This window comes from Mus pahari, chromosome 22 (genome assembly GCF_900095145.1).
Source record: "Mus pahari chromosome 22, PAHARI_EIJ_v1.1, whole genome shotgun sequence".
In the NCBI taxonomy this organism is placed as follows: Eukaryota; Metazoa; Chordata; class Mammalia; order Rodentia; family Muridae; genus Mus; species Mus pahari.
Genome location: NC_034611.1, coordinates 47,330,736 through 47,343,580, shown reverse-complemented (window position 1 = coordinate 47,343,580; position 12,845 = coordinate 47,330,736). Strand labels below are relative to the sequence as shown.

The window sequence follows — 12,845 nt, the reverse complement described above, 5'->3', positions numbered from 1 at the left end:
TGTCACCCTGTTCTGCTTCCAGAAAGTGGGCTTAGTCTTTTATAGGAAAATATGAATGCTATGTTGAAACTCAACAGACACACAAGAAAGAAAAAAGAAATTTAGGGCAGGGTAAGGTGAAGCAAATGGGGTTAGACAGGAAAGGCCACGAAGCAGGAGCATTTCCAGGGCCTACAGCACAAAGATGCTGTGGATATCACTCTAGAGGGAGAGGGCATGTCAGAGTGCTGATGGCAAAGTTTTCACAAAGTTAATGGTAAGGTCTGAAGTAGACTGGGTAGTGATGGCAGAACCATTCAGGGACATCTGGGCCCTGTGAACCCAGTCAGACTTTTGAGACTTTGAGGGCACGAGAAAATATTGCATAGCAGATCTGGGGAGGCGATTTGGACATTAAGAGCACACACTGCTCTTGCAGGGGACCAGAGTTTGATTCCCAGGGTCTACTTTGGGTGGCTAACTACCATCTATAATTCTAGCTCCAGAGGTATCTGATGCTTCTGGTCTCAGCAGCCACCTCCTCTCTCTCTCTCTCTCTCTCTCTCTCTCTCTCTCTCACACACACACACACACACACACACACACACAGAACTTCAAAAGCGCTCAAAGACCTGTTCATCAGTGTGACAGGTACAAATAGTTTGAGTTTCTCTCTGCCCTGTCCCAATCCTGACCTTTCCTTTCCTTCCTTACCAGGATGAGCGTCTAAATCCTACTGTCCTGCTCCCTGACGCCTCTCTCCTGCCCCCACCTGCATGCCTTCCTGTCCTTCAGCCCCAGGAATAAGGCCTTCACACTTCTGCTGGTATAAACGGAGACAGAGACAATGTCTCAAGCCTGCCCCGCTTATCCCATACTTTAGCGCTTAGTATTGATCTAAATTGAATCTCAGTGAGACAAGACCATGATAAGCACAACCTAGCCTTTCCTTACAGCACACTAGTATTTACACTGCACTAAAATACCCCTTCCCTCCAGCAGACTGAGGTGAGGTGCTGAGGTGTGCAGGGCCCGTTGGCCTAGGTTTTCTCTCCTTCCTCTCTGCTGTCACCTCTTTCTGCTTTCAATGTAGCTAGTCACTGGTGTTTCGCCTAAGGAGACTGGAGAAACTCATTCTGTTCAAACTATAACCTGCTGGGAAGACAGATCATCTGTGTTGAGAGAAAGCAGATCCCTGTTTAGGGGGTAGGAGGGAGGGAGAACTCAACTGGACTAAGGCACAGAGAATTCCTTGTAATTGAGGACATATTCTATGTTTTCATTGTATTCATATAACAATTCTATCAAAACCTGAAGCATACAAAAGGATCTGTTTTATTATAATCTAACTAGCTCAACCTTGGTAATGTCAACTTAAAACAAACTGCCTATAAACTAAGGGTCAGCTGCCTTCAAATCACAATTCTGCCTCAACATAAAACCAGGGCATGCCCAATACAAGGAGAGACAGCCTCTCAATGGCTACAGAGCTCTAAGATTGATCAGTTCTTCAGTTGTAGATGACCGTGTCAAAGAAGCAGAGGGCACAGGGTTGATTTACAAGAATCTCTACCAAAATATGTGAAGTCTTAGACATCATGGGCACAGATTTGCTCTCCAGACCTCAATATACCTGGGCTTAAGTATAGAAAAGCGGCCGGGTGTGGTGGCNCANGCCTTTAATCCCAGCNCTTGGGAGGCAGAGGCAGGCGGATTTCTGAGTTCGAGGCCAGCCTGGTCTACAGAGTGAGTTCCAGGACAGCCAGGGCTATACAGAGAAACCCTGTCTTGAAAAAAACAAACAAACAAACAAAAAAAGTATAGAAAAGCGTTTTGTTTTTGTTTTTTAAAGTAGAAGCTCTGCTAGATGTTAGAAAAGAAAAGCAATTTCTGTAAGACAGAGTCATTCTTTTATATCCCAGAACGCTCCTTGAGAACCTGAGACTAGCTTATCATGTGTGGTGATTCAGGGAGTAATTCAGATCTCCTGTGAAAAGGGATGACATCTAGCCAGGTGACAGAAACATAACATTCACAAGGCTAAGTGGATGAGGGTCTTATAAGGAGAGGGCAGGGAACATGGTTAGAAAAACGTCTTTTTCTTCTTCCTCTCTGACTTCTTGCTCCAAACACCTGCACACAATCTGTTCTATTCCGTGTCTCCTGTGCAGTTCTCATGCCCTCTCTGGGTTCCCACATGGCAAATGTCCCCACTTACTTAGCTCTGCACTGACCATGCAGCAGTGTTGAATAAAAAAAAAAAAAAAATCCATTGGGACAAGAATGAGAGGGGAATGAGGAAGGGACTCAGTGGAGTGTTGGGAGATTTAGGGGGCAGACAAGACAAGATGGGTCTGTGAAGAGATGGAAGTAATAAGAAAAATAGAGATGTGGTTAAAGGTAAAATGACTGTGGGTTCAGGAAAATTTGGGAGAGGAGGACAAGATTTGTGAGAGAGAACAGGAGAATCAGGTCAGTGGGAACACAAACCATAAGTCACAAGAGAGAGAGGTTGGAGGTCAACAGGAAATAACTGGCGGTTAAGGTCAGAGGTCTTCAGAAGATAGCAGGCCACAGGAAGACATTACCTGCTTACGAATCTGTTTCGAAGGCATTGCGGCAAAAATAGAAAGCCCCTCACACCCTGAAAAAAACCTACAAAACGCTTCCTCTCCTGGGGAGAAGTTTCTCCTTCTTGACCACACACAGGAAGTGCAGACTCTTTTCCACTTCAATTCCCAGTCACCAGGGTTCTTCGGGGACAGCTGACGTTGTGGGTCCTCGCGCCCTTGCAGAACAGCATCAGCTCCTCCCTGACGCGGTTACCCGGCAACCGACAAGCACCGGGCGCGCAGGCGCACCTTGCGCCCCTCTCCGGGCACGGGGAGGAGGCGGAGCTTGGGCGCGCAGGGATCCTCTGGCCCCGCTCAGCCCCGCCTCCGCAGAGAAAGCTAAGTCCGCCCTCCGCGCAAGGAGCTCCCGCAAGTGGGAAGGGCTGGGGCGCCCAGACACCGCCTTCTCATGAATAATGCAGGATCCGGGCGGTGTCCCGGACCCGGAAGTGGAGTTGCAGAGTCACCGCAGTGGCTGAGCTGCTGACAGGAGGCGGCGGCGGAGGAGGAGGCGAGGCAAGACCTGCGGCTCCGCGGGGCTACTGCCGCGGTAGCTCTAGGCAACCCCACGGAGCTACGCCGGTCTCAGTCATCCCGCGAGCCTCTCGCCGCCTCTCCATCCTTCCATCCGCCTATCCGCCCGACCGGTCCAGGGCGGCCTAGTCTGCATCATCTGCCGGGCTTCTGGGGCCGCCGCCCCGCGCGGTCCCCTCGGCGTCCCTGGCCGCGCCCGGCCCCTGGCCCGCTCGCTCGCCGGCACCATGATGGAGGAGATCGACCGGTTCCAGGTGCCCACCGCGCACTCGGAGATGCAGCCGCTGGTGAGGGGGCGGGCGGCGGAGAGGCCAGGGCCGGGAGGGGCGCCGCTGGAAGGGAGGGAAGGAACTAGGCCGTGGGGAATGTGCGAGGGGGCGCCATCTGATAAGGTAGAGGGAGTCCTGAAAACGCTTTGCCGGGGAAGGGAGATTTGCAGAGCGAGAAAACCGTGGGAGATTACCAGCGGTGCGAGCGAAGGACCTGAAAGGGCGGAGGGCACGGTCAGCAGATGCAGAACGCCGTCGGATAGGACCTAGGGAGGCACTATAGTGCACACCTCTAGTGGAGGGCAATTTAGAAGGATGTCATCGAGCATCTTTGGCAGCAGGCCCAGGGGTCGGATGAAAAAAGGCGTTTAGCCCCCGAGGCCTGTGATGCTCGGGGCGGGGGAGGAGGCCAGCAGATCAGTCTAAGGAGGAAAATGAAATAGGCCTTTAGAAAAGGAGAGGCCTGTCCGCCTGTCCTTTAGATAAATATAGCAAAGCGTAGCAGGAACCAGGCCTTGAGGGGGGCAGAGGTTCATTGCAGAACCTGGGAATTCCCTTCCTTTCGAGAGAGGAGCCCCATTTCGATCTGGGGGCATCGGGAAGGGGAAGAGTGTGCGGTGTCCATGAGAAGGTATCTCCAGGATAAGAGGTGGAGCTGTGCTGAAGTGGGCCGTGCCGACCGGTTCGGAATTCGGAAGAGCCCCTGTCATCCTTGGCCTACGTGTTTGGAGTCTTTGCTGGGCGGGGATCCTGCCTCCGGTCCGTGGTCCTGGAGTCAGGCAGGAATGATGTCATCGATGCCGGCGCCGAGGGGATGGAAGGGGGAGGGTGATGCCAGTTTATGGAGGCATGGCCTAAAGAAGAAGGTGCCTGCTGGCCATTGCCCTGAGGCTACCTGACTGTCACTGCTGTCGGGTAGGAGTAGGAAAGTCAGAGGCCTAGCCAGCTGGCCTAGAGAAGAGAGAGGAAAGAATGTAGAGGCCATGTTCGTTGCTTAACCCACCTTGGGGCCTGTGCTAGTAAGATCTAAAACGAGGCGTGATAGGCCAGGAACCAATAGGTAATGGATGCCTCGCTCTCTGCTGGAGCCTACCTGTGCTCTCCAACTCCTGAAGCTTGAGGGCTCCCCACATCTCTTCCCTCCGTGTTAGTCAGGGTGGCCCAGAATAGCTTCTTCCCTTGGGCCTTCAGCTCCCAAACTCACAGGTTTGCTTTGTGGCTTCCTAGATAAGGAACTCGCCTGTTACAGTAGCCAAGGTGAACCACCATGGCAAGGTGGGAAGTATGACAGTCTCCTTGCCAGGCAGTTTGCTGGATAATCAATTGCCGTGCAGCTGGAGACAAGTGTCTTCTACGGTTTGTGACGCTGAAACAGATGGGCTTTGTACAGTATTAAACTGAGAGATGCTGCAGGACGTTTAATTCTTTGGGAACCAGAAAACCTCCGGGGAAAAGTTCGTTCTGTGAATGTAAAGAAGGACCTTGAGCTGAGTTAGAACTTAAGTAGGTTCCCTATCCAGCTAACCTTGTTGTCAAGCGAGGATACCCTTCCAGTTCTAAGCTGATCATGTGTGGATGGGTGGATGAAAGGGGTGGAGGTTCTAGTAAGTCTAGGAGAGGAGGTAGTTTTTGTTTCTTATCTGAGGGTCCCAAGATAATACCTACCCAAGGGAAGAGAAGAAAGAAGAAAGCCATCAGGGTTGTGCTGTCGGTTTTGGTGATTCTGCTATTTCCTGGTATTCTTTCTTAACCCTGGGTAGAAGACTCTGGGGCTGTTCTGCTTTGTGTGGCTCTGAAGTAGAGACATTTGTGGTGAGAAGGTGCATATTAGAATAGCTGTAACTGCCCGTGCCCTTTTCTGGAGGCTAAAGCAATCTGCAAGGGAATGCTGTGCCAAGGCTGAGGGAATCTTAAAGAAATAACAATATAGTCTCTCACACTTGGGGGTCAAAGACAGTACCCTGTTTCTTGACTCTGTTCCCATATTGGAGTCTAGAGACACGCCCACTCCCCAACCCCAAACTCCTTAAGTGTTCTTTATTCTGTTGAGAAGAGCAGAAACTAGTGTACCATTTCCCCCAAGGACATTCATTCCGGTCATAAGGAATCGAGATGCACACCACAGAGGTAGAAGGCAGAGTGGCTCTGTAGGAGTGTTTGGGGAAAGACCTTCAAAACTAGGGTCCCAGGCTCAGATTCACATTCCATCTCTTCCACTGTTTGCTATTATTTATGGAGACCTCTAGGAGGTCTCCATTCACCGTTTAAACAATAGTTCCTAATTCTCCCTTCCAAAGAATAGCATGAAGCCTGATATATCGACTCAGAACATTGACTTACCAAATACTTAGCATCTATTCTGTTCCAGATACTACACAATACACCAGGGCACAGCAGTTAGCAAGGTAAGTTCAGATGGGGCCCTGACCTGCTGGAGCACACGGTTCAGTCAAAGTTTACTTCTCTTACTTACTCAAAACAGCCCAGACCAGAGGGGAACAGACTCCTTAGACCCCAAGAAAGGATAAGGCAGCTCCTATATAAGCCCCAACCCTCCTTTCAGGACCTGGGTGTATGGACAGAGGCCTGTGTCTTGGGCCCCATTGTCAATAACCCTCCTCACCCATAGTAGTAAGAGAACACAGAGGCTATTCCTCTCTTGGAAGAAGAGCTGTAGGAGAAGCATCATTTTCTTTTTTTACTTGAAAGAGATACTCATCTTGAAAAGGAGGCTTGGGGGAGTGGCAGCCGCGGAGAGAGAAGGTGCAGCCAGTAGATCTGGGTGTTTCCAAGGTGCTAATTTAAGCATTAGCTCTCAGCTAGTGGGAGGCAGAGGAAGAAATCCCTGCCCTATTGTTGCTGCTGCTGTTAGCACAGCTGCCTAGAGCCTCCTGTCAGGGGTGGGAGTTTGCCTGAAAGGAGTGGCTTCCCTTCTTTCCTCATCATGGCAATTATTTAATTGGCCTGGCTGCATCTCAGCAGCTGAACCAGGCCTCAGCCTATCTCTGAGCTCCCCAGGGTCTCTTCTTGTCTCCTTAGGAAAGAAACAGGAGCTCCTCTTGGTGGCCTGGTCCCTGGGCTCCTCTCCTGCTCTATTTGTCTTCCAGAAACACTGGAATGGCCCATTTCCTGTGCCATCTGTGCCACACACCTCATGGGTCCAGGAGAACACCTTGATGTCCAGGGCTCTGCTGAGCAATTGAGTAATATTTGGGCTGTTTTTGTTGTTGGGCTGTTGTTGGTATGAGTGGCCTGTTGCCGGTTCAGCTGGTTGGTGTGGCCATACCGTCTATGTCTTGGAAGAGATTTGTTGCAAGAAAAACAAATAGAGCTTTTGAGTATTTAACTTCATCAAGCAACACTCTGCCTCCTGTTCAGACAGAGCCATAAGATACATTCAGAATGGCATATGGCAACAGATGTGGTCCCTGCACGTTGAGAGAATGCTAGTCTAGCCTCACGGAAACCAGATTACCCATTAACTCGTTTGCTTAGTTCATGAGTTAGTATTCGTCTGCTCCATTCCTGGTACTGTAAGGATGCAGAGACAAGTAAGGGCTCGGCTTGTGGACCTCCAGAAGGATGAACTGGAATGATAACAAGAAGATATATGCCATAGCTCCATAAAATATGGCATAGATATATGTCAGAATGAACAGTGATGCATGGTGACCCTGAGGGAGTGAGGGGAGGCTGTCATCCTGACCTCTGACTGGATGTGGAAGAGGACTTCAAGACTTCTGTTGTCTGTTGACTCTTAGGGACTGCCAGGGTGTTAACTCAATGACTGGGCCACAGGAGCTCCTGAAAGAAGAGAGCATTACAGATAGTCACAACTGTGGACAACACACACACACACACACACACGCACACACACACGCACATACACACACACACACACACGCACACACATACGCACACGCTCTGGTCTAAACTCTGGTCTAAGTGCCTTTACTTTGAGATGTTCCTTGAGGTCAGCTGGTTCTTCAGTTTAAGGGTAGATCCTGGGGAGGACTCATCTCTCATCTCTATCTAACTCTGGTTTGGTTTGCCAGGGCCTTCATCTTTACCTTCACAGCTTCTTCTCAAAAAAAAAAAAAAGAAAAGAAAAGAAAAGCAAAGAAAAAGAAAAAGAAAAAGAAAACCACCAAGAAAGAACTTAGATGCTGTGTTGGGATCCACAACAGAGGCGCTCACTGCAGGAGTATGCCCAGAGCAGGACTGACTGAGGCACCTCGGGTGGGATAATGAGTACCACAGGAGAGCCAGGAAGGGCCCAGTGCCTGTGAAGATGGGCTCTGGCCCAGTGGTAAGGGAGGGCTTACCTGTCAGAGTCAACACTGCTCCCCAGCTCTGAGAAGAGGCATGGGAGCACCAGTCTGACAGAGGTGCAGAAAAGGCAAGGATGCCAGGCATCTGACAGAGGTGCAGGAAAGACAAGGATGCCAGGCAGTGGGCGTGGACGGAGAAGCAAGAGGACATTTGGGGCGGATTAAAGGCTGTAACTGTGGGAAGCACATCTGAGCTTAGGTTTCTACTCTAGTGGTGAGTGAGGTTGGAGAAGGTGAGGTGGGAGGCTGAGAAGGCAGTCGAGAGGTGTCTGAGCAACATGACATGGCGTCTGAGCTAAAGCAGATGTAGAGAGGGGGAGGGGACAGAATCTGGAGCCTCTTCAGAGGTGCTGTGGAGAGCTAGGAAACCAGATGATCCCAAGGTCTCTGACATAGATTTGGACAAAGGAAGAGGTGATCACCAACACTCTCAGGAAATGTGGAAGCTTTCGAGACATCTTATAACAGAAAAGGTATCTCTTTATCTTGGCACAACTCCTGGGATTATGGGGGACTTAGGAGTTCTGAAAAGCCACGTGTGAGGATGGCTGTGACCCCTCAGCCTCAAGGGGCCGTGAGATAGGTGCTTCTCTGAATTTTCTCCCTGGTTGCAGCCTGGTTCACGGAGTGAAGAGAATTGGTGGCCACAAGAAACCAGAGTGGGTTGGGTTTTATTTATTTATTTATTTATTCTTTTCTAGACAGAGTCTCATGTAAAAACTAGGCTGGCCTCAAACACAGTAAGTAGCTAAAGATGACCTTGAACTCCTGATCCTCCCTCTGCTTCTGTATATAGGCTAGGCTTTAAGTCCCAGTATAAGCAAAGGTGACTTTGAACTTTGCATCTTGCCCCTCCACTTTCCAAGTGCTGGACTTCCAGTACAATCTGCAGTCCTATGGCTTGTATAGGTTTCTGGCCTGACTTCTCTTCATCTATGGTTGGATTTCTAGGCCCTTTCACTGGTTTATCCTACAATGAATATGTGCATACCACAGCATTTTCTGCAAGAGCCACAACCAGGAAAGGACAATACCCCTTCCCCCTCTGAGAGCACTTCACATGCTCTTCAGGCTGTACTTGGAGTTGAAGCCTGGTGCTATTTCACTGCGGGCAAGGGTACAAAGAAACAGACTTCTCTTACAGGTGGCTTGGCTTCTCAGATGCCCCCAGTGTGGCTCTGCAGGTTGGTGATCCCATGGTAGCTGATGTTCAGCCAGAGTCATTCACAGGCCCCAAGCAACTCATTGCCTTTAACTGCCGGTAGCCCAGAGTGAACAGGAATTGAAAGTAGAGACCTTGCCAGGCAGTGGTGGTGCCCACCTTTAATCCCAGCAGAGACAGGCGGATTTGGGAGGCAGAGACAGGCGGATTTCTGAGTTCAAGGTCAGCCTGGTCTACAAAGTGAGTTCCAGGATAGCCAGGGCTATACAGAGAAACCCTGTCTCAAAAAACCAAAAAAAAAAAAAAAAGTAGAGACCTCTTTACTTGAACTTGATTAGCTTCTGGGCCCCAAGTGGAGGGCTAGGGATGTACCTCTGTCAACAGAGAGCTTGAGCGGGGACCTTCCATTCCATCCTCACCACTGCACAGAGTGGATGTGGGAATGCTCACGCATGATCCCAGCACTTGGAAAAGGGAGACGGGAGGATCCGAAATCCAAGGTCATCTTTGGCTGCATAGTGAGTTCGAGGCCAACCTGAACTACGTGAGGTTCTGCCTCAAAGGGCAAAGAGAGGTGGGCTGGAGAGATAGCTCTGGGCCTAAGTGTGCTTGCAACTCTTCACAGGGCCTCATCCCCATGTTATGTGGTTCACAACCACCTGTAATTCCAGGTCCAGAGCATCTCATGTGTTCTGGCTTCCACAAGCATCCGCATGCATTCACACAGATACACACACACACATGCACACACACACACACACACACACACACACACAGAGAGAGAGAGAGAGAGAGAGAGAGAGAGAGAGAGAGAGAGAGAGCACAGGTAGAGCCTTGCCCTGTTTTGTTGTTTGCTTGCTTGTTTTATCAGATGGACACAAAGCTAGAGATATCAGAGAACAGGGAACCACATTTGAGAAAATGCCTCTGTAAGACTGGCCTGTAAGCAAGCCTGTGTGTGGGGGGGTATTTTCTTAACTAATGGTCAATTGTGAGTGGTATGTCCCCAGGACAGAAGGTTTAGGGGTGTGTAAGAAAGTGGGCCGAGCAAGCCATGAGTAGCAGCAGGCCAGTAAGCAGTAGGCCTACATGAGCTCTGCTTCAGTGCCTCTCTCAAGGTCCTGCCCTGACTGCCCTCAGGGATAGAGAGTGACCTGAGAACTGTAAGCTGAGATAAGCCTTTTTTTCTCTAAGTTGCTTTTTGGTCATGGTGCTTTATCACAGCAATACAAACCTAAGACAAACCCTGTGCCTGGAAAGGGAACATACAAACCACTTCTTGGGGTTAGCTGTACCATGTCTCTCAGCTGACTGAGGAAAATGTACAAGGAACCCCAAGAGAGGTGGGAATCAGGAGGATCAGGTTAAGGTAGTTACCCCAAAGTTCTGGTTGAAGGAAGCAGAGGTGTGGCTCAGTAAATCTGGTGTCATCGTTTCCTAACAAGACTGGTCGAGTGGGTCTGTGGTCCCAGCACTGGGGAGATAGACTGGTAGGTCCCTGAAGCTCACTGCCTGGCCAGCCATCTCTGTGAACTCCAGGTTCAGTGAAAGAGCCTGTCTCAAAAAATAAAGTGGAAGAGATAAGAGAAGAACCCAACATTGCTCTCTGACCCCAGATATGCTCACACAAATGTGTATGCATACAAATGTGTATACACACTGGCATGCACATGTGCACGGTCCACACAAACATATGCCCACGGGGTTGGAGAGATGGCTCACTGGTTAAGTGTGCTGGTTGTTCTTCAAGGGAACCCAAGTTCAGTTCCCAAGATTCACATCAGAACTCCAGATCCAGGGGGTCCAATACCCTCTTCTAGCCACTGTGGGCATCTTCATACACAGCACATGCTCAAACACACACACACACACACACACACACACACACACACACAAATAGATGATCGATGATAAATAAAAATTTTAAGAATAAATGAATCCTCAGAGTTTTCATTAAAAGGTTTACTGAGTTGCTGACTGTGAGCTATACACCTGTAATCCCAACACCAGGGAGGCTGAGACAGGATGCTCTTGAGTTTGAGTCCAGCTTGATACACATAGCCAGCCCCAGCCCAGCATGGACTACATACTGACACTCTGAAAAAAAACCAAAAAACTGAGTAGCAGGAGCTGTGAGGTGAGAGTGTGTGTCTCACTATGTGGCTGATTTTAGTACAGCTATGGTCAGGCTGTAAGTTATGGTCCCATATTAATTGTATTCCTATAAAAGAATTATCGAGTCATCAGCCAAAACTGACTCAGAGCCTCATCTCCTATAGTATGTTGTTAAGGATATTGATCCTTTGGGATGCTTATGATAAAAAGGGCTTCCTCCCCAGTTCCTTGGGAAGACGCCGCTTGCCCCTCCTGCTGCAGAGCCGACTGGCATTCAGAGGCCCCAGCAAGTCCTGCAGTAAAGCAGCAGCTGCCACCACTGTTTTGTTAAACTCGGGCTGAGCACAGTTTCCCCCAAGCTTTCTTCTAGAATTGGTTTTTGTTTTGTTTGAAACAAGATCACACTATGTAGCCTTAGCCTGAAAAAAAAAAAAACAAAAAACAATTTGCCTACGTCTGCTCTTAAATGTTGGGACCAGCACACCCAGCCCAGAGTGTTATTTTTTAATGCTACACTACTGACATCTTATAGAGCCAGCATGTTTCATGAAATGGTCTGTAGCCTATGGCCTGGAAGTCTGTTCTGATCCATTCTAGATGCATATGCTTCTCTCTCTCTCTCTTTTTTTTTTAAAGATCTGTTTATCTTATGTATATAAGTGTCTAGCTTGGGTACCATGTCTGTGCCTGTAGTCTGCAGGGATCAGAAGAGGGCATCAAATCCCCTGGAACTGAAGTTACAGGTGGTTGTGAGACATGATGTGTACTCTGGGACCCAAACCCAGGTCCTCTACAAGAACCAGTGCTTTTAACCGCTGAGCCATCTCTCCAGCCTCTTTCAGAATCCATACCATCTCACCCAGTGTTCGGCCAAGTGGGGATTTACTGTCTTGAGTCAGGGACTGCTGACAACCCCAAGTTCTTCATGATCTTTGACAGGGAAGCACACACACAGGCTTGTTTTTCTTGTGTTTTGAGAAAAATAATTACCTTTATTGTGTTCAGTTTTGTTCATTTTTACAACTTTATTGAGATATAATTCATATTCTGTGTGCTTTAGCCATTTTAAAAGCATCTTTTAGTTCTGGCTCGGCTGCCTGTGCTGTAGCTCTCCCGTGCTGTAGCTCTCCCGTGCTGTAGCTCTCTTTCTCTTTGGCCTGTGGGCTATGCTTTGACTTTTATGTTTGGCCAGGCAGTATGGAAAATAAAGATTATAGTCCAAATGTCTTGTCAGGAAGAATGCCATTGGGATTCAAAGCAAGAAATAGATTCCCAGTGTAGGAGATGCGCCAGACCTCATCTGAAGCCTCATTAAATGCCCCAGCAATTTGTGAGAGCTCAAAGGATGTTCCTGCATAACTACTTTGCACCCTCTTGGGTGTAAGTGACCCGGAGTATGGATGATAAGTAAGAGTTTACCCCTGGGGCTGGAGAGATGGCTCAGTGGTTACGAGCACTGACTGTGCTTCCAGAGGACCTGGGTTTAATTCCCAGCACCCACATGACAGTTCACAACTGTCTATAACTTCAAGATCTGACACCCTCACGCAGATATACATGCAGGCAAAACACCAATGCACATAAAAATAAGTACCAATGGCACACTGAGCTGTAGTGGCTATCTGCGCCATTGTGTTAAGGTAGCTTCTGAGAAAGAATCCTGGTACTATGAGGAAAGTGACATAATTGGCTTTCCGTGTCTGCCTCGGTCTTCATCATCGAGAGTATTGGCCCTTTGGGGCTCTGCCCTAGCATCCTGGCTTCCCTTAATCATCATTATCCTGAGCAGACAACACAGAAAAGACTCCATCTCACTGAGGGCTGCAGTCTTGTGGCAGCTACT

General features: G+C 49.1%; 2 protein-coding genes across 5 annotated transcripts in view; one reads left to right on the top strand and one right to left on the bottom strand.

Moving 5' to 3' along the window:
• The window catches only part of Dnai1 (dynein axonemal intermediate chain 1), a 66,403-nt gene extending 63,615 nt beyond the window's left edge, over positions 1 to 2,788 (bottom strand). The window contains exon 1 of the mRNA XM_021222185.1: positions 2,568 to 2,788. Coding sequence (XP_021077844.1) covers positions 2,568 to 2,594 — 27 coding nt within the window. The 5' untranslated portion in view covers positions 2,595 to 2,788. The remainder of the gene's footprint in view (positions 1 to 2,567) is intronic.
• Positions 2,789 to 3,056: 268 nt separating this feature from the next.
• Positions 3,057 to 12,845, top strand: part of Fam219a (family with sequence similarity 219 member A) — a 54,008-nt gene continuing 44,219 nt past the window's right edge. For 2 of the 4 annotated variants that reach the window (XM_021222168.2, XM_021222165.2), the window contains exon 1: positions 3,073 to 3,412. In XM_021222168.2, coding sequence (XP_021077827.1) covers positions 3,353 to 3,412 — 60 coding nt within the window. In that variant the 5' untranslated portion in view covers positions 3,073 to 3,352. Of the gene's footprint in view, positions 3,413 to 12,845 lie in introns of all 4 variants that reach the window. The other 2 variants (XM_021222164.2, XM_021222167.2) reach the window with 2 other exon arrangements.